This window comes from Scyliorhinus canicula, chromosome 30 (assembly GCF_902713615.1).
Source record: "Scyliorhinus canicula chromosome 30, sScyCan1.1, whole genome shotgun sequence".
NCBI classification, from domain to species: domain Eukaryota; kingdom Metazoa; phylum Chordata; class Chondrichthyes; order Carcharhiniformes; family Scyliorhinidae; genus Scyliorhinus; species Scyliorhinus canicula.
This window is the reverse complement of record NC_052175.1, coordinates 13,359,784-13,386,001: the sequence shown is the minus strand read 5'-3', so window position 1 is coordinate 13,386,001 and position 26,218 is coordinate 13,359,784. Positions and strand designations below refer to the sequence as shown.

Genomic DNA, 26,218 nt, shown 5'->3' with positions numbered 1-26,218 from the left:
CTGGGGTGTTTGATGGGGACAGTGTAGAGGGAGCTTTACTCTGTATCTAACCCGTGCTGTACCTGTCCTGGGAGTGTTTGATGGGGACAGTGTAGAGGGAGCTTTACTCTGTATCAACCCCGTGCTGTACCTGTCCTGGGAGTGTTTGATGGGGACAGTGTAGAGGGAGCTTTACTCTGTATCTAACCCCGTGCTGTACCTGTCCTGGGAGTGTTTGATGGGGACAGTGTAGAGCAGGGGTGGGCAAACTTTTCCGTGCAAGGGCCACATTCAGAAATTCACAATTCACAAAGGGCCGCATAGTATATTAAGTAAAATAATTACTTCACCCGGTTATGATTCTGGGCGCCTCATATAGAACATAGAACAGTACAGCACAGAACAGGCCCTTCGGCCCTCGACGTTGTGCCGAGCAATGATCACCCTACTCAAGTCAATGTATCCACCCTATACCAGTAAGTAACCCAACAGCCCCCCCCCCATTAACCTTAAAAAAAATTTAAAAAAAAAAAAAAAAAAATATTTTTAAAAAAAATTTTTTTTTTTTTTTTTTTAATAACTTGGTGGGCCGCAGAAATACCTTTGGCGGGCCGCATGCGGCCCGCGGGCCGTAGTTTGCCCACCCCTGGTGTAGAGGGAGCTTTACTCTGTATCTAACCCCGTGCTGTACCTGTCCTGGGAGTGTTGATGGGGACAGTGTAGAGGGAGCTTTACTCTGTATCTAACCCTGTGCTGTACCCTGTCCTGGGAGTGTTTGATGGGGACAGTGTAGAGGGAGCTTTACTCTGTATCTAACCCCGTGCTGTACCTGTCCTGGGAGTGTTTGATGGGGACAGTGTAGAGGGAGCTTTACTCTGTATCTAACCCCCGTGCTGTACCTGTCCTGGAGTGTTTGATGGGGACAGTGTAGAGGGAGCTTTACTCTGTATCTAACCCCGTGCTGTACCTGTCCTGGGAGTGTTTGATGGGGACAGCGTAGAGGGAGCTTTACTCTGTATTCTAACCCCGTGCTGTACCTGTCCTGGGAGTGTTTGATGGGGACAGTGCAGAGGGAGCTTTACCTCTGTATCTAACCCCGTGCTGTACCTGTCCTGGGAGTGTTTGATGGGACAGTGTAGAGGGAGCTTACTCTGTATCTACTCCGTGCTGTACCTGTCCTGGGAGTGTTTGATGGGGACAGTGTAGAGGGAGCTTTACTCTGTATCTAACCCCGTGCTGTACCTGTCCTGGGAGTGATTGATGGGGACAGTGTAGAGGAGCTTTACTCTGTATCTAACCCCGTGCTGTACCTGTCCTGGGAGTGTTTGATGGGGACAGTGCAGAGGGAGCTTTACTCTGTATCTAACCCCGTGCTGTACCTGTCCTGGGAGTGTTTGATGGGGACAGTGTAGAGGGAGCTTTACTCTGTATCTAACTCCGTGCTGTACCTGTCCTGGGAGTGTTTGATGGGGACCAGTGTAGAGAGAGCTTTACTCTGTATCTAACCCCGTGCTGTACCTGTCCTGGGAGTGTTTGATGGGGACAGTGTAGAGGGAGCTTTACTCTGTATCTAACCCGGTGCTGTACCTGTCCTGGGAGTGTTTGATGGGGACAGTGTAGAGGGAGCTTTACTCTGTATCTAACCCCGTGCTGTACCTGTCCTGGGAGTGTTTGATGGGGACAGTGCAGAGGAGCTTTACTCTGTATCTAACCCCGTGCTGTACCTGTCCTGGGAGTGTTTGATGGGGACAGTGTAGAGGAGCTTTACTCTGTATCTAACCCCGTGCTGTACCTGTCCTGGGAGTGTTTGATGGGGACAGTGTAGAGGGAGCTTTACTCTGTATCTAACCCCGTGCTGTACCTGTCTGGGAGTGATTGATGGGGACAGTGTAGAGGGAGCTTTACTCTGTATCTAACCCCGTGCTGTACCTGTCCTGGGAGTGTTTGATGGGGACAGTGCAGAGGGAGCTTACTCTGTATCTAACCCCGTGCTGTACCTGTCCTGGGAGTGTTTGATGGGGACAGTGTAGAGGGAGCTTTACTCTGTATCTAACTCCGTGCTGTACCTGTCCTGGGAGTGTTTGATGGGGACAGTGTAGAGAGAGCTTTACTCTGTATCTAACCCCGTGCTGTACCTGTCCTGGGAGTGTTTGATGGGGACAGTGTAGAGGGAGCTTTTCTCTGTATCTAATCCCGTGCTGTACCTGTCCTGGGAGTGTTTGATGGGGACAGTGTAGAGGGAGCTTTACTCTGTATCTAACCCCGTGCTGTCCCTGTCCTGGGAGTGTTTGATGGGGACAGTGTAGAGGGAGCTTTACTCTGTATCTAACCCCGTGCTGTACCTGTCCTGGGAGTGTTTGATGGGGACAGTGTAGTGGGGGCTTTACTCTGTATCTAACCCCATGCTGTACCTGTCCTGGGAGTGTTTGATGGAGACAGTGTAGAGGGAGCTTTACTCTGTATCTAACCCCGTGCTGTCCCTGTCCTGGGAGTGTTTGATGGGGACAGTGTAGAGGGAGCTTTACTCTGTATCTAACTCCGTGCTGTACCTGCCCTGGGAGTGTTTGATGGGGACAGTGTAGAGGGAGCTTTACTCTGTATCTAACTCCGTGCTGTACCTGTCCTGGGAGTGTTTGATGGGGACAGTGCAGAGGGAGCTCTGACTCTCTCTCTGTGTTGTTGCTCCTGATTCCAGTGTTGAGGTGCATGGAGGAAGGAGAGAGAGGGTGAAGGAGAGCTGGAGCGGATATGTAGCTGTAGGTGGCAGATCGGGGTCGGATTCAGGCCTAGGATTGAAGGCTTGCTTGGCGCTGTTTTGCCCGAGATCGTGGCCCTGCTGCCTGCAGCTCGAGGTGAATCGATGGTGGTTTGTAGCTGCTCCTGGAGGCTGCGGGGATCGGCCCCTTGGACTGCTGAAGTGGACTTTGGAATTTTGGAACCTTTCTACTGACTTTTGTCAGGTTTGGAGAGACTGTCTGGGGTTTACCCCTGGACGTTGCCATGCCACCGGGTGGCCATTTTCTGGATTGTTGGTGAACCTTTCAAGCTGTACCGGGTGTCAGCGAGTTTTGTGACGCACACTCTTTCGTTGCACTGGGACTGCCTATTTGGACCTTTGTGTTTGCTTTGTGATGTGACCATCAATTCACTCGAGACACGATGGGAAGTACACTGTGGCTTTAATAGACTTACAACTGAGCCTGCCTGCGGCCAGGAGAACCGAGGGCAGGCCCACAAGGCTGCAGCGCTTCATACTTCCGGTAGTGGGAGGGGCGGAGCCGAGGGTGGAGCTCCTGTACAAGCTCCTCATCGCCCCCTGTGGGCAGAGCCGCGCAACGGCTCACAGGCAGAGCCCACAATGCAACCCTGCAACCCAGTGTGAATTGCACGATGTACATTCGCCGCAGTTTGTCACTGTTGCCCTCTGTCCATGTGGTTAAGCTGCTCTGCTTGCCGGACGGGCAGGTTACCGCGGAGCTGTGAAGGAATCTTTCTACTCTCTCTCCCTCTCTCGTACTGTGCCCTCTGTTGACGGCCCCATTTTGGTGGTGCGCGTTGCTCGCTGGAGCTTCTCTTGCGGGGCGTGGTCGTATGCGTGTGCGCACTGAAGATACTGTATCTTGCGACTGTTGTTGTTGCTATGTAACCGTTGAAGTGTGTCGAGGCCTTGTGCCTTGCGACTGTTTATTTCGCTGGGCAACTGTTGAATTGTTAATAAACCAAAATATTTAGCGGGTGTTTTTATCGATGTCTCTGTTTGATTGGCTGGTATTGGTTCTTGAACGTTGTAAGTAATAGCGGAAAGCACTTATGATGTTCGTGGTGTCAGCCTGACCTCCTATTCTGGGGTTTTCGAGGGGGGGACGATTAGAACGAGTCAACATGGGTCGGCAGGAGGGAAATCCTGGTCGGGGAAATTGATTGGAGCTTTTTCCAGATGTGGTTTGGAGGGTAGATAAAGGGGAACCAGTCGATGTGCTATACTTGGTTTTCCAAAGAAGCATTCGATCAGGTGCCGCACATAAAATGTTAATGCACAAGGGAAGGAGTTGAGAGTGATATATTAATATAAGACCATAAGACATAAGAGCAGAATTAGGCCACTCGGCCCATCGAGTCTGCTCCGCCATTCAATCATGGCTGATATTTTTCACATCCCTATTCTCCTCCCTTCTCCCCATAACCCCGATCCCCTTATTAATCAAGAACCTATCCATCACGGGGCCTCACGGTAGCATGGTGGTTAGCATCAATGCTTCACAGCTCCAGGGTCCCAGGTTCGATTCCCGGCTGGGTCACTGTCTGTGTGGAGTCTGCACGTCCTCCCTGTGTGTGCGTGGGTTTCCTCCGGGTGCTCCGGTTTCCTCCCACAGTCCAAAGATGTGCGGGTTAGGTGGATTGGCCATGCTAAATTGCCCGTAGTGTAAGGTTAATGGGGGGGATTGTTGGGTTACGGGTATACGGGTTACGTGGGTTTAAGTAGGGTGATCATTGCTCGGCACAACATCGAGGGCTGAAGGGCCTGTTCTGTGCTGTACTGTTCTAAATCTAAATCTAAATCTAAATCTCTGTCTTAAAGACACTCAGTGATTTGGCCTCCACAGCCTTCTGCGGCAAAGAGTTCCACAGATTCACCAGCCTCTGGCTGAAGAAATTCCTCCTCATCTCTGTTTTAAAGGATCGTCCTTACAGTCTGAGATGGTGTCCTCTGGTTCTAGTTTCCCCGACAAGTGGAAACATCCTCTCCACGTCCACTCTATCCAGGCCTCGCAGTATCCTGTAAGTTTCAATAAGATCGCCCCCTCACCCTTCGAAACTCCAACGAGTACAGACCCAGAATCCTCAACCGTTCCTCATACGACAAGTTCTTCATTCCAGGGATCATTCTTGTGAACCTCCTCTGGACCCTTTCCAAGGCCCCAGCACATCCTTCCTTAGATACGGGGCCCCAAACTGCTGATATGGATCAAGAATGGAAGCCGAGATTAGGAATAAATGGGGTATTTAAGTTGACAAGTGGAGTTCCGCAGGGGCCTAAGATATTCATAGCGACATACGCCAAGAGACTGAGTAACGTATCTACGTTTGATGATGATACAAGGTTAGTCGGGAAGGTAAGCTGTGAGCGGCCAGGGAGGCGGTGAAGAGATGTTGACCGATTACGCGAGTGGGCACCAAGATGGCAGATGGAGTAGAATGTGGGGAAATGTCACTTTACCGGAGGCGGTACAGGATTGGTCCCTGGGACGAAGACGTTCGGCCTACGAGACGGGGCTGCGGAAGTCGGGCGTCTATTCTCTGGAGGTTTAGAAGGGCGAGGGGCAATCTGATTGAAACGTTACGGGGGCCGCTGAGGGGGTTCCGAGAGAGCGGAGGCCGAGAGATTGTTTCCTGTGGTCGGGGACTGTGGAAGGGTCGAGCGGCAGCCATTTTGGATTGAGTTATGGAGAACCTCCTTCCCTCAGAGGGCTTCCATCGCCGCAGACATTTAAGGGGTGGGGGATGGAGGGAGATTTGGTCACTCTGGCAATCAAGGGAGGGGAGGGGAAAATAGTGCTGGAGGCTCAACCCCCCAATCAAATCGTGTCTGCGATTTCCCGATATAATTCACCCCCCCCTCCTCCTTCCGCAAATAGTCCCAATTCCAGGAGGGCTCCCCACACGGTCCAGGATTCGGTTAAGGGTGGGTGATGTAAGGAGACGGAATGGGCAGTCTCGGATTACGAGCGGGACGATCTGTCTCGCTCCTCCATTAGCGGCTTGGGGAATGAGAGCGAGGGAGATGCATTCTCCCGCCAGCTAATTAGAGTTTGGGGTTAATCCATTAGAGAGAGAGACAGAGCAGATCGGAATAAAAGACCCACATTGCGAAGTCGTGGAGCTGCATCTGTCTCCTGACCCCTTCTGGAATGTGACCCCGCTTCCATCGATTTTTCAATTAATAATTAATAATGGACATTAAATTCGAGTTGAATCCATCCAAACATCTCACCTCCTGCACTCACTCACAACAGTTCAGCCAGCCTCCCTCACTATATTATCCATTAACACATGAAAAATACATTCCCCACCTGGGCAACACACTCTGATATACCCCACACCCCTCACTGTAACACTCTGATATACCCCACACCCCTCACTGTAACACTGATATATCCCACACCCCTCACTGTAACACTGATATACCCCACACCCCTCACTGTAACACAGATATATCCCACACCCCTCACTGTAACACTGATATACCCCACACCCCTCACTGTAACACTCTGATATACCCCACACCCCTCACTGTAACACTGATATATCCCACACCCCTCACTGTAACACTCTGATATACCCCACACCCCTCACTGTAACACTGATATATCCCACACCCCTCACTGTAACACTGATATACCCCACACCCCTCACTGTAACACTGATATACCCCACGCCCCTCACTGTAACACTGATATACCCCACACCCCTCACTGTAACACTGATATACCCCCATTCCCCTCACTGTAACACTCTGATATACCCCACACCCCTCACTGTAACACTGATATACCCCACACCCCTCACTGTAACACTCTGATATACCCCACACCCCTCACTGTAACACTGATATACCCCACACCCCTCACTGTAACACTCTGATATACCCCACACCCCTCACTGTAACACTGATATATCCCACACCCCTCACTGTAACACTCTGATATACCCCACACCCCTCACTGTAACACTGATATACCCCACACCCCTCACTGTAACACTCTGATATATCCCACACCCCTCACTGTAACACTCTGATATACCCCACACCCCTCACTGTAACACTCTGATATATCCCCACACCCCTCACTGTAACACTCTGATATACCCCACACCCCTCACTGTAACACTCTGATATACCCCACACCCCTCACTGTAACACTCTGATATACCCCACACCCCTCACTGTAACACTGATATACCCAACACCCCTCACTGTAACACTCTGATATACCCCACACCCCTCACTGTAACACTCTGATATATCCCACACCCCTCACTGTAACACTGATATACCCCACACCCCTCACTGTAACACTCTGATATACCCCACACCCCTCACTGTAACACCTGATATACCCCACTACCCCTCACTGTAACACTCTGATATACCCCATACCCCTCACTGTAACACTCTGATATACCCCACACCCCTCACTGTAACACTGATATATCCCACACCCCTCACTGTAACACTGATATACCCCACACCCCTCACTGTAACTCTGATATACCCCACACCCCTCACTGTAACACACTGATATACCCCACACCCTCACTGTAACACACTGATATACCCCACACCCCTCACTGTAACACTGATATACCCCACACCCCGTCACTGTAACACTGATATACCCCACACCCCTCACTGTAACACTGATATATCCCCACACCCCTCACTGTAACACTCTGATATACCCCACACCCCTCACTGTAACACTGATATACCCCACACCCCTCACTGTAACACTGATATACCCCACACCCCTCACTGTAACACTGATATATCCCACACCCCTCACTGTAACTCTGATATACCCCACACCCCTCACTGTAACACTGATATACCCCACACCCCTCACTGTAACACTCTGATATACCCCACACCCCTCACTGTAACACTGATATATCCCACACCCCTCACTGTCACACACTGATATACCCCACACCCCTCACTGTAACTCTGATATACCCCACACCCCTCACTGTAACACTGATATATCTCACACCCCTCACTGTAACACTGATATACCCACACCCCTCACTGTAACACTCTGATATACCCCACACCCCTCACTGTAACTCTGATATACCCCACACCCCTCACTGTAACACTCTGATATACCCCACACCCCTCACTGTAACACTGATATACCCCACACCCCTCACTGTAACACTGATATATCCCACACCCCTCACTGTAACACTGATATACCCCACACCCCTCACTGTAACACTGATATACCCCACACCCCTCACTGTAACACTGATATATCCCACACCCCTCACTGTAACACTGATATACCCACACCCCTCACTGTAACACTGATATACCCCAACCCCTCACTGTAACACTCTGATATACCCCACACCCCTCACTGTAACACTGATATACCCCACACCCCTCACTGTAACACTCTGATATACCCCACACCCCTCACTGTAACACTGATATACCCCACACCCCTCACTGTAACACTGATATATCCCACACCCCTCACTGTAACACTGATATATCCCACACCCCTCACTGTAACACTCTGATATACCCCACACCCCTCACTGTAACACTGATATACCCCACACCCCTCACTGTAACACTGATATATCCCACACCCCTCACTGTAACACTGATATACCCCACACCCCTCACTGTAACACTGATATACCCCACACCCCTCACTGTAACACTCTGATATACCCCACACCCCTCACTGTAACACTGATATATCCCTCACCCCTCACTGTAACACTGATATACCCCACACCCCTCACTGTAACACTGATATACCCACACCCCTCACTGTAACACTCTGATATATCCCACACCCCTCACTGTAACACTGATATACCCCACACCCCTCACTGTAACACTGATATACACCACACCCCTCACTGTAACACTGATATACCCCACACCCCTCACTGTAACACTGATATATCCCACACCCCTCACTGTAACACTGATATACCCCACACCCCTCACTGTAACACTGATATATCCCACACCCCTCACTGTAACACTGATATACCCCACACCCCTCACTGTAACACTGATATACCCCACACCCCTCACTTTAACACTGATATATCCCACACCCCTCACTGTAACACTGATATACCCCACACCCCTCACTGTAACACTGATATACCCCACACCCCTCACTGTAACACTGATATACCCCACACCCCTCACTGTAACACTCTGATATACCCCCACCCCTCACTGTAACACTCTGATATACCCCACCCCTCACTGTAACAGATATACCCCACACCCCTCACTGTAACACTGATATACCCCACACCCCTCACTGTAACACTCTGATATACCCCCACCCCTCACTGTAACACTCTGATATACCCCACACCCCTCACTGTAACACTGATATACCCCACACCCCTCACTGTAACACTCTGATATACCCCACACCCCTCACTGTAACACTGATATATCCCACACCCCTCACTGTAACACTGATATACCCCACACCCCTCACTGTAACACTGATATACCCCACACCCCTCACTGTAACACTGATATACCCCACACCCCTCACTGTAACACTGATATATCCCACACCCCTCACTGTAACACTGATATATCCCACACCCTCACTGTAACACTGATATACCCCACACCCCTCACTGTAACACTGATATACCCCACACCCCTCACTGTAACACTCTGATATACCCCACACCCCTCACTGTAACACTGATATACCCCACACCCCTCACTGTAACACTCTGATATACCCACACCCCTCACTGTAACATCTGATATACCCCACACCCCTCACTGTAACACTGATATACCCCACACCCCTCACTGTAACACTGATATACCCCACACCCTCACTGTAACACTGATATACCCCACACCCCTCACTGTAACACTCTGATATACCCCATACCCCTCACTGTAACACTGATATACGCACACACCCCTCACTGTAACACTCTGATATACCCCACACCCCTCACTGTAACACTGATAGACCCCACACCCCTCACGGTAACACTGATATACCCCACACCCCTCACTGTAACACACTGATATATCCCCCACCCCTCACTGTAACACTGATATACCCACACCCCTCACTGTAACACTGATATACCCCACACCCCTCACTGTAACACTGATATACCCCACACCCCCTCACTGTAACACTGATATATCCCACACCCCTCACTGTAACACTGATATACCCCACACCCCTCACTGTAACACTGATATACCCCACACCCCTCACTGTAACACTGATATACCCACACCCCTCACTGTAACACTCTGATATACCCCACACCCCTCACTTTAACACTGATATACCCCACACCCCTCACTGTAACACTCTGATATACCCCACACCCCTCACTGTAACACCGATATATTCCACACTCCTCACTGTAACACTCTGATATATCCCACACCCCTCACTGTAACACTGATATACCCCACACCCCTCACTGTAACAGGGATATACCCCACACCCCTCACTGTAACACTGATATATCCCTCACCCCTCACTGTAACACTGATATACCCCACACCCCTCACTGTAACACTGATATACCCCACACCCCTCACTGTAACACTCTGATATACCCCACACCTCACTGTAACACTGATATATCCCACACCCCTCACTGTAACACTGATATACCCCACACCCCTCACTGTAACACACTGATATACCCCACACCCCTCACTGTAACACTGATATATCCCACACCCATCACTGTAACACTGATATACCCCACACCCCTCACTGTAACACTGATATATCCCACACCCCTCACTGTAACACTGATATATCCCACACCCCTCACTGTAACACTGATATACCCCACACCCCTCACTGTAACACACTGATATACCCCACACCCCTCACTGTAACACTGATATATCCCACACCCATCACTGTAACACTGATATACCCCACACCCCTCACTGTAACACTGATATATCCCACACCCCTCACTGTAACACTGATATACCCCACACCCCTCACTGTAACACTGATATATCCCACACCCATCACTGTAACACTGATATACCCCACACCCCTCACTGTAACACTGATATATCCCACACCCCTCACTGTAACACTGATATACCCCACACCCCTCACTGTAACACTCTGATATACCCCACACCCCTCACTGTAACACTCTGATATACCCCACACCCCTCACTGTAACACTGATATATCCCACACCCCTCACTGTAACACTGATATACCCCACACCCCTCACTGTAACACTGATATACCCCACACCCCTCACTGTAACACTGAAATATCCCACACCCCTCACTGTAACACTGATATACCCCACACCCCTCACTGTAACACTGATATATCCCACACCCCTCACTGTAACACTGATATACCCCACACCCCTCACTGTAACACTCTGATATACCCCACACCCCTCACTGTAACACTGAAATACCCCACACCCCTCACTGTAACACTCTGATATACCCCACACCCCTCACTGTAACACTGATATACCCCACACTCCTCACTGTAACACTGATATATCCCACACCCCTCACTGTAACACTGATATACCCACATCCCTCACTGTAACACTGATATACCCCACACCCCTCACTGTAACACCGATATACCCCACACCCTTCACTGTAACACTAATATACCCCACACCCCTCACTGTAACAGTGATATATCCCACACTGTAACACTGATATACCCCACACCCCTCACTGTAACACTGATATACCGCACACCCCTCACTGTAACACTGATATACCCCACACCCCTCACTGTAACACTGATATACCCACACCCCTCACTGTAACACTGATATACCCCACACCCCTCACTGTAACACTGATATACCCCACGCCCCTCACTGTAACACTCTGATATACCCCACGCCCCTCACTGTAACACCGATATACCCCACACCCCTCACTGTAACACTAATATACCCCACACCCCTCACTGTAACAGTGATATACCCCACACCCCTCACTGTAACACTCTGATATACCCCACACCCCTCACTGTAACACTGATATACCCCACACCCCTCACTGTAACACCGATATACCCCACACCCTTCACTGTAACACTAATATACCCCACACCCCTCACTGTAACAGTGATATATCCCACACCCCTCACTGTAACACTGATATACCCCACACCCCTCACTGTAACACTGATATATCCCACACCCCTCACTGTAACACTGATATATCCCACACCCCTCACTGTAACACTGATATATCCCACACCCCTCACTGTAACACTAATATATCCCACACCCCTCACTGTAACACTCTGATATACCCCACACCCCTCACTGTAACACTCTGATATAACCCCACACCCCTCACTGTAACACTCTGATATAACCCCACACCCCTCACTGTAACTCTGATATATCCCAGACACCCCTCACTGTAACACTAATATATCCCACACCCCTCACTGTAACACTCTGATATACCCCACACCCCTCACTGTAACACTGATATACCCCACACCCCTCACTGTAACACTCTGATATACCCCACACCCCTCACTGTAACACTCTGATATACCCCACACCACTCACTGTAACTCTGATATATCCCAGACACCCCTCACTGTAACACTGATATACCCCACACCCCTCACTGTAACACTGATATATCCCCCACCCCTCACTGTAACACTCTGATATACCCCACACCCCTCACTGTAACACTGATATACCCCACACCCCTCACTGTAACACTCTGATATATCCCACACCCCTCACTGTAACACTCTGATATACCCCACACCCCTCACTGTAACACTGATATACCCCACACCCCTCACTGTAACTCTGATATATCCCACAGCCCTCACTGTAACACTCTGATATACCCCACACCCCTCACTGTAACTCTGATATATCCCACAGCCCTCACTGTAACACTCTGATATACCCCACACCCCTCACTGTAACACTGATATATCCCACATCCCTCACTGTAACACTCTGATATACCCCATACCCCTCACTGTAACACTGATATGCCCCACACCCCTAACTGTAACACTGATATACCCCACACCCCTCACTGTAACACTGATATACCCCACACCCCTCACTGTAACACTCTGATATACCCCACGCCCCTCATTGTAACACTGATATACCCCACACCCCTCACTGTAACACTCTGATATACCCCACACCCCTCACTGTAACACTCTGATATACCCCACACCCCTCATTGTAACACTGATATACCCCACACCCCTCACTGTAACACTCTGACATACCCCACACCCCTCACTGTAACACTGATATATCCCACACCCCTCACTGTAACACTGATATACCCCACACCCCTCACTGTAACACTCTGATATACCCCACACCTCTCACTGTAACACTCTGATATACCCCACACCCCTCACTGTAACACTCTGATATACCCCACACCCCTCTCTGTAACACTCTGATATACCCCACACCCCTCACTGTAACACTCTGATATACCCCACACCCCTCACTGTAACACTCTGATATACCCCACACCCCTCACTGTAACACTGATATATCCCACACCCCTCACTGTAACACTGATATACCCACACCCCTCACTGTAACACTGATATACCCCACACCCCTCACTGTAACACTGATATACCCACACCCCTCACTGTAACACTGATATACCCCACACCCCTCACTGTAACACTAATAGAACCCACACCCCTCACTGTAACACTGATATACCCCACATCCCTCACTGTAACACTGATATATCCCACACCCCTCACTGTAATACTGATATACCCCACACCCCTCACTGTAACACTCTGATATACCCCACACCCCTCACTGTAACATTGATATATCCCACACCCCTCACTGTAACACTGATATACCCTACACCCCTCACTGTAACACTGATATATCCCACACCCCTCACTGTAACACTGATATACCCTACACCCCTCACTGTAACACTGATATATCCCACATCCCTCACTGTAACACTCTGATATACCCCACACCCCTCACTGTAACATTGATATATCCCACACCCCTCACTGTAACACTGATATAACCTACACCCCTCACTGTAACACTGATATATCCCACACCCCTCACTGTAACACTGATATACTCCACACCGCTCACTGTAACACTGATAGACCCCACACCCCTCACTGTAACACTGATATACCCCACATCCCTCACTGTAACACTGATATATCCCACACCCCTCACTGTAATACTGATATACCCCACACCCCTCACTGTAACTCTCTGATATACCCCACACCCCTCACTGTAACACTCTGATATATATCAATTTGCAGAAACCTTTGCTGAGCTCTGTTCATTGTTCAGCATCTCTTGTGGGTTCAATAAAAAAGATGACCATGCCTTCTTGTAGTTTCAAGCGTGTTCCTTGTTGGCATTTCCCAAGGGATGTTATTAAAGCTGTGAGGTCATTGTGAATGATTGGCTGAGCTTCAAAAGCTACAACAATACTTACCTCAGCAGGGGATTCTGAGTTGGTGGTTTGATTGACAGTTTAAAGAGCCTATTAAAGGTTTCGCTTCCTTCGACGTTTGTTTGTTTTTCTGGCAGATGGGCCACTCGAGGGGATTTGTAAGCTGTGAACGGGAAGCTTTCAACTGGCCAGGTGTCGGTGAGAGGCAGCCCGCACTCTCCCACCTTCCGGAATCGCGACTTCCGGAGAGCGGATTGTGGGGTCAGTAGGCCGACTCCCCTTCCCCTTTGGCCTGGCCTTGGACCCTGTGTAGGCCTCAGGCTTTACGCAGGCCGGGCCTGTCCCACCGCTCTGGTAGGCCGCGCGGGTGCGTGTTTGTATGTTTGGGTGTATGTTTGGGTGTATGTTTGGGTGTATGTTTGTGTGTGTGTGTGTGTGTGCGCGCTCCATTAAGAGCTGACGTGGGTGCGTGTACGCGGCTGGCAACTCTAATTAATCACGACTCCCAGGGAGCGATTGAATGCCATTAGCGAGCCGGCTTTGCTCTATCTGCAGAACACCCCGGAGAACATTATCGCTGTAGATATTCCAAACACTAATGGACAGGAGAACAGACAGGAGGGAAGCCCAACCCCCGATTTCAGCCACGTCTCTCTCGACAGCAGCAACAACCCTGCATTCGAAGCACCTCTTCAACAAGTACAACAGGGAGGGAGGTCCAGGGAGCAGATTCCCGGGCGCAGGGCCCCGGGAGCCGGCAATGGCGGAGCGAAGGGAATCGGGGGGTGGGGGATGCTCGAGAGGCCGGGATTCAGGGGGTTACACAGGGTGTCATTAAGGTGTCAACATGGCTCATTGTGTAGCCCACTCCGATCAGAGTCAGCAGGTTGTGGGATCAATGGCGAACTGCACAGCCTTCAGCGCATAATACAGGAAGGTGCTCCACTACTGAGGGAGTGCCGCACTGTCAGAGGGTCAGTACTGAGGGAGCACCGCACTGTGGGAGGGTCAGTACTGAGGGAGTGCCGCACTGTCAGAGGGTCAGTACTGAGGGAGTGCCGCACTGTCGGATGGTCAGTACTGAAGGAGTGCCGCACTGTCAGAGGGTCAGTACTGAGGGAGTGCCGCACTGTCAGAGGGTCAGTACTGAGGGAGTGCCGCACTGTGAGAGGGTCAGTACTGAGGGAGCGCCGCACTGTCAGAGGGTCAGTACTGAGGGAGTGCCGCACTGTGGGAGGGTCAGTACTGAGGGAGTGCCGCACTGTCAGAGGGTCAGTAATGAGGGAGCGCCGCACTGTCAGAGGGTCAGTACTGAGGGAGCGCCGCACTGTCAGAGGGTCAGTACTGAGGGAGTGCCGCACTGTGGGAGGGTCAGTACTGAAGGAGTGCCGCACTGTCAGAGGGTCAGTACTGAGGGAGTGTTGCACTGTCAGAGGGTCAGTACTGAGGGAGTGCCGCACTGTCAGAGGGTCAGTACTGAGGGAGTGCCGCACTGTGAGAGGGTCAGTACTGAGGGAGCGCCGCACTGTCAGAGGGTCAGTACTGAGGGAGCGCCGCACTGTCAGAGGGTCAGTACTGAGGGAGTGCCGCACTGTGGGAGGGTCAGTACTGAGGGAGTGCCGCACTGTCAGAGGGTCAGTACTGAGGGAGTGCCGCACTGTGGGAGGGTCAGTACTGAGGGAGTGCCGCACTGTCAGAGGGTCAGTACTGAGGGAGCGCCGCACTGTCAGAGGGTCAGTACTGAGGGAGCGCCGCACTGTCAGAGGGTCAGTACTGAGGGAGTGCCGCACTGTGGGAGGGTCAGTATTGAGGGATTGCCGCACTGTCAGAGGGTCAGTACTGAGGGAGCCGCAATGTCAGAGGGTCAGTACTGAGGGAGCGCCGCACTGTCAGAGGGTCAGTACTGAGGGAGTGCTGCACTGTCAGAGGGTCAGTACTGAGGGAGCGCCGCACTGTCAGAGGGTCAGTACTGAGGGAGCGCTGCACTGTGGGAGGGTCAGTACTGAGGGAGAGCCGCACTGTCAGAGAGTCAGTACTGAGGGAGTGCCGCACTGTGGGAGGGTCAGTACTGAGGGAGCGCCGCACTGTCAGAGGGTCAGTACTGACGGAGTGCTGCACTGTCAGAGGGTCAGTACTGAGGGAGCTCCGCACTGTGGGAGGGTCAGTACTGAGGGAGCACCGCACTGTGGGAGGGTCAGTACTGAGGGAGTGCCGCACTGTGGGAGGGTCAGTACTGAGGGAGCGCCGCACTGTCAGAGGGTCAGCACTGAGAGAGCGCCGCACTGTCAGAGGGTCAGTACTGAGGGAGTGCCGCACTGTCAGAGGGTCAGTACTGAGGGAGCGCCGCACTGTCAGAGGGTCAGTACAGAGGGAGTGCCGCACTGTCAGAGGGTCAGTACTGAGGGAGCGCCGCACTGTCAGAGGGTCAGTACTGAGGGAGTGCCGCACTGTCAGAGGGTCAGTACTGAGGGAGTGCCGCACTGTCAGAGGGTCAGTACTGAGGGAGTGCCTCACTGTCAGAGGGTCAGTACTGAGGGAGTGATGCACTGTGGGAGGGTCAGTACTGAGGGAGCGCTGCACTGTCAGAGGGTCAGTACTGAGGGAGTGCCGCACTGTCAGAGGGTCAGTACTGAGGGAGTGCCGCACTGTGGGAGGGTCAGTACTGAGGGAGCGCCGCACTGTGGGAGGGTCAGTACTGAGGGTGTGCCGCACTGTCAGAGGGTCAGTACTGAGGGAGCGCCGCACTGTCAGAGGGTCAGTACTGAGACAGCGCCGCACTGTCAGAGGGTCAGTACTGAGGGAGCGCCGCACTGTCAGAGGGTCAGTACTGAGGGAGTGCCGCACTGTGGGAGGGTCAGTACTGAGGGAGCGCCGCACTGTCAGAGGGTCAGTACTGAGGGAGTGCTGCACTGTCAGAGGGTCAGTACTGAGGGAGTGCCGCACTGTCAGAGGGTCAGTACTGAGGGAGTGCCGCACTGTCAGAGGGTCAGTACTGAGGGAGTGCCGCACTGTGGGAGGGTCAGTACTGAGGGAGTGCCGCACTGTGGGAGGGTCAGTACTGAGGGAGTGCCGCACTGTGGGAGGGTCAGTACTGAGGGAGTGCCGCACTGTGGGAGGGTCAGTATTGAGGGAGCGCCTCACTGTCAGAGGGTCAGTACTGAGGGAGAGCCGCACTGTCAGAGGGTCAGTACTGAGGGAGTGCCGCACTGTCAGAGGGTCAGTACTGAGGCAGCGCAGCACTGTCAGAGGGTCAGTACTGAGGGAGCGCCGCACTGTCAGAGGGTCAGTACTGAGGGAGTGCCGCACTGTCAGAGGGTCAGTACTGAGGGAGTGCCGCACTGTCAGAGGGTCAGTACTGAGGGAGTGCCGCACTGTGGGAGGGTCAGTACTGAGGGAGCGCCGCACTGTCAGAGGGTCAGTACTGAGGGAGCGCTGCACTGTGGGAGGGTCAGTACTGAGGGAATGCCGCACTGTCAGAGGGTCAGTACTGAGGGAGTGCCGCACTGTCAGAGGGTCAGTACTGAGGGAGCGCAGCACTGTCAGAGGGTCAGTACTGAGGGAGCGCCGCACTGTCAGAGGGTCAGTACTGAGGGAGTGCCGCACTGTCAGAGGGTCAGTACTGAGGGAGTGCCGCACTGTCAGAGGGTCAGTACTGAGGGAGTGCCGCACTGTGGGAGGGTCAGTACTGAGGGAGCGCCGCACTGTCAGAGGGTCAGTACTGAGGGAGTGCCGCACTGTGGGAGGGTCAGTACTGAGGGAGTGCCGCACTGTCAGAGGGTCAGTACTGAGGGAGCGCCGCACTGTCAGAGGGTCAGTACTGAGGGAGTGCCGCACTGTCAGAGGGTCAGTACTGAGGGAGTGCCGCACTGTCAGAGGGTCAGTACTGAGGGAGTGCCGCACTGTCAGAGGGTCAGTACTGAGGGAGTGCCGCACTGTCAGAGGGTCAGTACTGAGGGAGTGCCGCACTGTCAGAGGGTCAGTACTGAGGGAGTGCCGCACTGTCAGAGGGTCAGTACTGAGGGAGCGCCGCACTGTCAGAGGGTCAGTACTGAGGGAGTGCTGCACTGTCAGAGGGTCAGTACTGAGGGAGCGCCGCACTGTCAGAGGGTCAGTACTGAGGGAGCGCTGCACTGTCAGAGGGTCAGTACTGAGGGAGTGCCGCACTGTCAGAGGGTCAGTACTGAGGGAGCGCTGCACTGTCAGAGGGTCAGTACTGAGGGAGTGCCGCACTGTCAGAGGGTCAGTACTGAGGGAGCGCTGCACTGTCAGAGGGTCAGTACTGAGGGAGCGCCGCACTGTCAGAGGGTCAGTACTGAGGGAGCACCGCACTGTTGGAGGGTCAGTACTGAGGGAGTGCCGCACTGTCAGAGGGTCAGTACTGAGGGAGCGCCGCACTGTCAGAGGGTCAGTACTGAGGGAGCGCCGCACTGTCAGAGGGTCAGTACTGAGGGAGTGCCGCACTGTCAGAGGGTCAGTACTGAGGGAGTGCCACACTGTCAGAGGGTCAGTACTGAGGGAGCACCGCACTGTTGGAGGGTCAGTACTGAGGGAGTGCCGCACTGTCAGAGGGTCAGTACTGAGGGAGCGCCGCACTGTCAGAGGGTCAGTACTGAGGGAGTGCCGCACTGTCAGAGGGTCAGTACTGAGGGAGCGCCGCACTGTCAGAGGGTCAGTACTGAGGGAGTGCTGCACTGTCAGAGGGTCAGTACTGAGGGAGTGCCGCACTGTCAGAGGGTCAGTACTGAGGGAGCGCCGCACTGTCAGAGGGTCAGTACTGAGGGAGTGCCGCACTGTCAGAGGGTCAGTACTGAGGGAGCGCCGCACTGTGGGAGGGTCAGTACTGAGGGAGTGCCGCACTGTGGGAGGGTCAGTACTGAGGGAGCGCCGCACTGTCAGAGGGTCAGTACTGAGGGAGCACCGCACTGTCAGAGGGTCAGTACTGAGGGAGTGCCGCACTGTCAGAGGGTCAGTACTGAGGGAGTGCCGCACTGTCAGAGGGTCAGTACTGAGGGAGCGCCGCACTGTCAGAGGGTCAGTACTGAGGGAGTGCCGCACTGTCAGAGGGTCAGTACTGAGGGAGTGCCGCACTGTGGGAGGGTCAGTACTGAGGGAGTGCTGCACTGTGGGAGGGTCAGTACTGAGGGAGCGCCGCACTGTCAGAGGGTCAGTACTGAGGGAGCTCCGCACTGTCAGAGGGTCAGTACTGAGGGAGCGCCGCACTGTCAGAGGGTCAGTACTGAGGGAGCGCCGCACTGTCAGAGGGTCAGTACTGAGGGAGTGCCGCACTGTGGGAGGGTCAGTACTGAGGGAGCGCCGCACTGTCAGAGGGTCAGTACTGAGGGAGTGCTGCACTGTCAGAGGGTCAGTACTGAGGGAGCGCCGCACTGTCAGAGGGTCAGTACTGAGGGAGCACCGCACTGTCAGAGGGTCAGTACTGAGGGAGTGCTGCACTGTGGGAGGGTCAGTACTGAGGGAGCGCCGCACTGTGGGAGGGTCAGTACTGAGGGAGTGCCGCACTGTCAGAGGGTCAGTACTGAGGGAGCGCCGCACTGTGGGAGGGTCAGTACTGAGGGAGCGCCGCACTGTCAGAGGGTCAGTACTGAGGGAGCGCCGCACTGTGGGAGGGTCAGTACTGAGGGAGCGCCGCACTGTCAGAGGGTCAGTACTGAGGGAGCGCTGCACTGTCAGAGGGTCAGTACTGAGGGAGCGCCGCACTGTCAGAGGGTCAGTACTGAGGGAGTGCCGCACTGTGGGAGGGTCAGTACTGAGGGAGCGCCGCACTGTGGGAGGGTCAGTGCCTCACTGGGGCCGATCTTTATCCCTTGTCCAACACAGCCATCCACAGCCGAGCGTGCCCGTTATCCATCGCGCGTCTCGGTTTGCGGGACACGGCTGCGTCACAGCGGACCGTCCACCAGGAGACAACGGAGCTGCGGTGGGGCGGGGGGGCGCGGCGTCCTGGGTTTGGCAGGAGGGGAGCGCGACCTTCGACCCGCCCCGCATCACAGGTCGGAAACCGCTCACCGTTGGCCGTCGCCCAGCGGGTCAGGTCCAGAGAAATCGGTCTGAGGCGCGTGTCTGACTCGGATTCAATCAGCTGACCGCTTTATCCTGGCCCAGACAGCGTACGCCTTCCCTCCTTCGCTTCCCTCCCCCCCCCTCCCCCCCCACCCCCCCCCCCCCCCCCCCCCACCCCCGGCACTACCCCCCCCCCCCCACCCCCACCCCCGGCACTACCCCCCCCCCCCCCCCCCCCCCCACCCCCACCCCCACGTGGGATTGACAACCGGCCGCTAAGTGGGCCCATCAATCCCGGCCAAATGGCCATTATGTTCCTGCTGGTCTCTCAGGCTGAGTAATGTTCCGATGGGAGAGTTGACGCGGAGTGGAGGGGGGGGGGGGGGGGAGGGGAGGAGAGAGAGAGTCAGCCATCGGGAGTGGGGGGGGGGGGGGGGGGCGGACATCACGCCGCCCTGGTGGGACGTGGCTTCGGTCCGGGGCCTGGTCGGGACGTGGAGCGCCGCCGCCCTCTGCTGGACGGATGCAGTTTGAGCGATAAGGCCGAGGCCGCCCAAGGTGAATATTCGCCCCCCACCCCCCTCATTGCCCCCACCCCTCACCCACCACCGATCCCAAAGGACTACAGACTGTGCAGGGAAAACCTGTCTGTTTGGGGGAGAAATTGAGGGGAAAACCACGGTCCTTCTGCAAAAAATACAGCGCGTTTACCAAACATCTGAAGGAACCTGGCCAAACATTCTGAATTCCCTTCGCGCTACCACCGCCCCCCCCCCCCCCCCTCCCCTCCACCCCCGGGTACAATCTCGCCATCCCAGCGACCAGCTACACTCAGCGGGCCCCCTCCACTCCCAGGGGAATCTGGGAGATCAGTCAGAATCTTATCTATTGAATTCCGAACAGTGCAGACGGAGGCCATTCGGCCCATCGAGCGTGCTCCCGACCCAGGTGAAGAGCATCCCTCCTCCGCGGCCCACATCCCCCCCCCCCCCCCCCACCCCTCCCCCCCCGCCAGTCGGCCTGGCCAGATCGGCCCACACCGGTTCCTGGGTGGCAGGGCCCAGGGTCAGGGCCTGAGGGGATGTGGGGGGGGGGGGGGGGGTGGGGTGGGGTCACACCTACTGACAGGAGGGTGGAGGATGGGTGTGAAGGGTGGGGGCGTGCAGGGAAGGTAAGTGGGGGGCCTCTGGGCGGTGGGAGGGGGGGGTGGGTGAAGGGCGGGTGACCTCGAAAGGGGAGATGCGTGGTGGGGGGGGGTCTCGAGAGAAGGTCCCTCGGGGACCCCATAGCATGGGGGGGGGGCTCACTTGGGGAGTGGGGGGGGTAATCGGGTAATCCCCATGTGTATGGGGGGGGGGGGTGACATTTGCTGTGGGTGGGGGAGGGGGTGTGGGAGACCCGCAAGCTCAATTTGAGATTGTTTCAAAATGGCGGCCCGATCTCTCAGTGGCTGCGGTGCGTCTTGTAGACGGTGCGCACGGCTGCTGTTGTGTGTCGGGGGGGGGGGGGGGGGTGGAGGGAGTGAATGTCGGTGGTTAGCGTGTCGATCGAGCGGGGCTGCTTTGTCCTGGATGGGGGGAGGAGGAGGAGGGAGTGAATGTCGGTGGTTAGCGTGTCGATCGAGCGGGGCTGCTTTGTCCTGGATGGGGGGAGGAGGAGGAGGGAGTGAATGTCGGTGGTTAGCGTGTCGATCGAGCGGGGCTGCTTTGTCCTGGATGGGGGGAGGAGGAGGAGGGAGTGAATGTCGGTGGTTAGCGTGTCGATCGAGCGGGGCTGCTTTGTCCTGGATGGGGGGGGGGGGGGGGGGGGGCGGGTGGGGGGAGTGAATGTCGGTGGTTAGCGTGTCGATCGAGCGGGGCTGCTTTGTCCTGGATGGGGGGGGGGGGGGGGTGGAGGGAGTGAATGTCGGTGGGTAGCGTGTCGATCGAGCGGGGCTGCTTTGTCCTGGATGGGGGGGTGGAGGGAGTGAATGTCGGTGGGTAGCGTGTCGATCGAGCGGGGCTGCTTTGCCCTGGATGGGGGGGGTGGAGGGAGTGAAGGTCGGTGGTTGGCGTGTCGATCGAGCGGGGCTGCTTTGCCCTGGATGGGGGAGGGGGGGGGGGGGGGTGGAGGGAGTGAATGTCGGTGGTTAGCGTGTCGATCGAGCGGGGCTGCTTTGTCCTGGATGGGGGGGGTGGAGGGAGTGAATGTCGGTGGGTAGCGTGTCGATCGAGCGGGGCTGCTTTGTCCTGGATGGGGGGGGGTGGAGGGAGTGAATGTCGGTGGGTAGCGTGTCGATCGAGCGGGGCTGCTTTGTCCTGGATGGGGGGGGGTGGAGGGAGTGAATGTCGGTGGGTAGCGTGTCGATCGAGCGGGGCTGCTTTGTCCTGGATGGTGTCGAGCTTCTCGAGTGTTGTTGGGAGCCGCGCTCATCCAGGCAAGTGGAGAGTCTCCCATCGCCCTCCTGACTTGTGTCCTTGTAGATGGTGGACAGGCTTTGGGGGGGGGGGGGGGGGGGGGTCAGGAGGTGAGTTACTCTCCGCAGGATTCCCAGCCTCTGACCTGCTCTGGCAGCCACAGTATTTATACGGCTGGGTCCAGTTCAGTTTCTGATCAATGGTAACCCCCAGGATGTGGGGGATTCAGCGATGGTAACGCCATTGAATGGTCAAGGGGGCGATGGTTAGATCCTCTCTTGTCGGAGACGGTCATTGCCTGGTACGTGTGTGGAGCGAATGTCGCTTGCCCCTTGTGCCCGATGTGACAACAGCGATCAGAGAGAACAGGACAAAGGGGGTGCAATCGATGGCAGAAATGGAACACAATATGGGCTCGAGCAAGTGTCAATGGCGGAATAAAGGTCAGTGGAGAGAGAAAACAAACAGTGAAACAAGATACACATTGATATGAGACCTACAGGCAAATGGAACAGAACAATTTACCTGTTCTACTTTCCGACACTGGCCTGTTTTAGAGCAAACACGGGGCCGAGGCCCTAAAGGAACCGATCGTTCGTCAATGAACTGGGTCAATGCCTGTGCGCTGCACAAACCTGTTTAATAAATCCCGCAAATCCAGCTATTTTACAACATAGAGCATACAGTGCAGAAGGAAACCATTCAGCCCATCGAGTCTGCACCGGCTCACTTAACCCCTCACTTCCACCCTACCCCGATAACCCTTCCTAACTTTTTTTGGTCACTCAGGGGCAATTTATCACGGCCAATACACCTGCACGTCTTTGGGCTGTGGGAGGAAACCGGAGCACCCGGAGGAAACCCACGCACACACACGGGGAGGACGTGCAGACTCCGCACAGACAGTGACCCAAGCCGGGAATTATCCGGCTTTTTATCACAATCCACTCCACCATTCCAGAACTTTACTGAATGGGAGTGTTTGATGGGGACAGTGTAGAGGGAGCTTTACTCTGTATCTAACCCCGTGCTGTACCTGTCCTGGGAGTGTTTGATGGGGACAGTGTAGAGGGAGCTTTACTCTGTATCTAACCCCGTGCTGTACCTGTCCTGGGAGTGTTTGATGGGGACAGTGTAGAGGGAGCTTTACTCTGTATCTAACCCCGTGCTGTACCTGTCCTGGGAGTGTTTGATGGGGACAGTGTAGAGGGAGCTTTACTCTGTATCTAACCCCGTGCTGTACCTGTCCTGGGAGTGTTTGCTGGGGACAGTGTAGAGGGAGCTTACTCTGCGTCTAATCCCCGTGCTGTACCTGTCCTGGGAGTGTTTGATGGGGACAGTGTAGAGGGAGCATTACTCTGTATCTAACCCCGTGCTGTAGCCTGTCCTGGGAGTGTTTGATGGGGACAGTGTAGAGGGAGCTTTGCTCTGTATCTAACCCCGTGCTGTACCTGTCCTGGGAGTGTTTGATGGGGACAGTGTAGAGGGAGCTTTACTCTGTATCTAACCCCGTGCTGTACCTGTCCTGGGAGTGTTTGATGGGGACAGTGTAGAGGGAGCTTTACTCTGTATCTAACCCCGTGCTGTACCTGTCCTGGGAGTGTTTGATGGGGACAGTGTAGAGGGAGCTTTACTCTGTATCTAACCCCGTGCTGTACCTGTCCTGGGAGTGTTCGATGAGGACAGTGTAGAGGGAGCTTTACTCTGTATCTAATCCCGTGCTGTACCTGTCCTGGGAGTGTTTGATGGGGACAGTGTAGAGGGAGCTTTACTCTGTATCTAACCCCGTGCTGTACCTGTCCTGGAAGTGTTTGATGGGGACAGTGTAGAGGGAGCTTTACTCTGTATCGAACCTCGTGCTGTACCTGTCCTGGGACTGTTTGATGGGGACAGGGTAGAGGGAGCTTTACTCTGCGTCTAACCCCGTGCTGTACCTGTCCTGGGAGTGTTTGATGGGGACAGTGTAGAGGGAGCTTTACTCTGTATCTAACCCCGTGCTGTACCTGTCCTGGGAGTGTTCGATGGGGACAGTGTAGAGGGAGCTTTACTCTGTATCTAATCCCGTGCTGTACCTGTCCTGGGAGTGTTTGATGGGGACAGTGTAGAGGGAGCTTTACTCTGTATCTAACCCCGTGCTGTACCTGTCCTGGGAGTGTTTGATGGGGACAGTGTAGAGGGAGCTTTACTCTGTATCTAACCCCAGTGCTGTACCTGTCCTGGGAGTGTTTGATGGGGACAGTGTAGAGGGAGCTTTACTCTGTATCTAACCCCGTGCTGTACCTGTCCTGGGAGTGTTTGATGGGGACAGTGTAGAGGGAGCTTTACTCTGTATCTAACCCCGTGCTGTACCTGTCCTGGGAGTGTTTGATGGGGACAGTGTAGAGGGAGCTTTACTCTGTATCTAACCCCGTGCTGTACCTGTCCTGGGAGTGTTTGATGGGGACAGTGTAGAGGGAGCTTTACTCTGTATCTAACCCGTGCTGTACCTGTCCTGGGAGTGTTTGATGGGGACAGTGTAGAGGGAGCTTTACTCTGTATCTAACCCCGTGCTGTACCTGTCCTGGGAGTGTTTGATGGGGACAGTGTAGAGGGAGCTTTACTCTGTATCTAACCCCGTGCTGTACCTGTCCTGGGAGTGTTTGATGGGGACAGTGTAGAGGGAGCTTTACTCTGTATCTAACCCCGTGCTGTACCTGTCCTGGGAGTGTTTGATGGGGGACAGTGTAGAGGGAGCTTTACTCTGTATCTAACCCCGTGCTGTACCTGTCCTGGGAGTGTTTGATGGGGACAGTGTAGAGGGAGCTTTACTCTGTATCTAACCCCGTGCTGTACCTGTCCTGGGAGTGTTTGATGGGGACAGTGTAGAGGGAGCTTTACTCTGTATCTAACCCCGTGCTGTACCTGTCCTGGGAGTGTTTGATGGGGGACAGTGTAGAGGGAGCTTTACTCTGCGTCTAACCCCGTGCTGTACCTGTCCTGGGAGTGTTTGATGGGGACAGTGTAGAGGGAGCTTTACTCTGTATCTAACCCCGTGCTGTACCTGTCCTGGGAGTGTTTGATGGGGACAGTGTAGAGGGAGCTTTACTCTGTATCTAACCCCGTGCTGTACCTGTCCTGGGAGTGTTTGATGGGGACAGTGTAGAGGGAGCTTTACTCTGCGTCTAACCCCGTGCAGTCTCTCATGCAGTTGACTGACACACTGAGCATTCACACAAACCAAGAACCTGCTGGATTACCAATCTCAGGAGCACGGTGCAGCTCTGGAAATGTTCATGGTTTTGGGAGGGCAGGTTTATGGGCCCCGTGGTGGGCAGGTAGGAACCTCAAGGGGCTTGACGCCTGCAAAGGGAAGCAGGAATCGTTGGCGTTAAGGTGGGTGGTATTATCTGACCACACGCTGGACTCGGAGCAACTGGAGGACAGATCAGAACCCAAAATACCCTCAGCAGACTTTCCCCAGCCTCTCTCACTCTGACTCACACTTCCTGTCTGTGTCTCGCTCTGTCTGACCATGCCTTCCTGTCCCCGTGTCTATTTTGGGGCATCTCACTTCGTCTCCTTCCTGCAACTCTATCTGGGG

At 54.3% G+C, this 26,218-nt stretch overlaps 1 protein-coding gene across 1 annotated transcript in view; it reads right to left on the bottom strand.

Moving 5' to 3' along the window:
- Positions 1-3,232, bottom strand: part of LOC119958613 (brevican core protein-like) — a 24,536-nt gene extending 21,304 nt beyond the window's left edge. The window contains exon 1 of the mRNA XM_038787093.1: positions 3,150-3,232. Coding sequence (XP_038643021.1) covers positions 3,150-3,232 — 83 coding nt within the window. The remainder of the gene's footprint in view (positions 1-3,149) is intronic.
- Between the last annotated feature and the right edge of the window lie 22,986 nt (positions 3,233-26,218).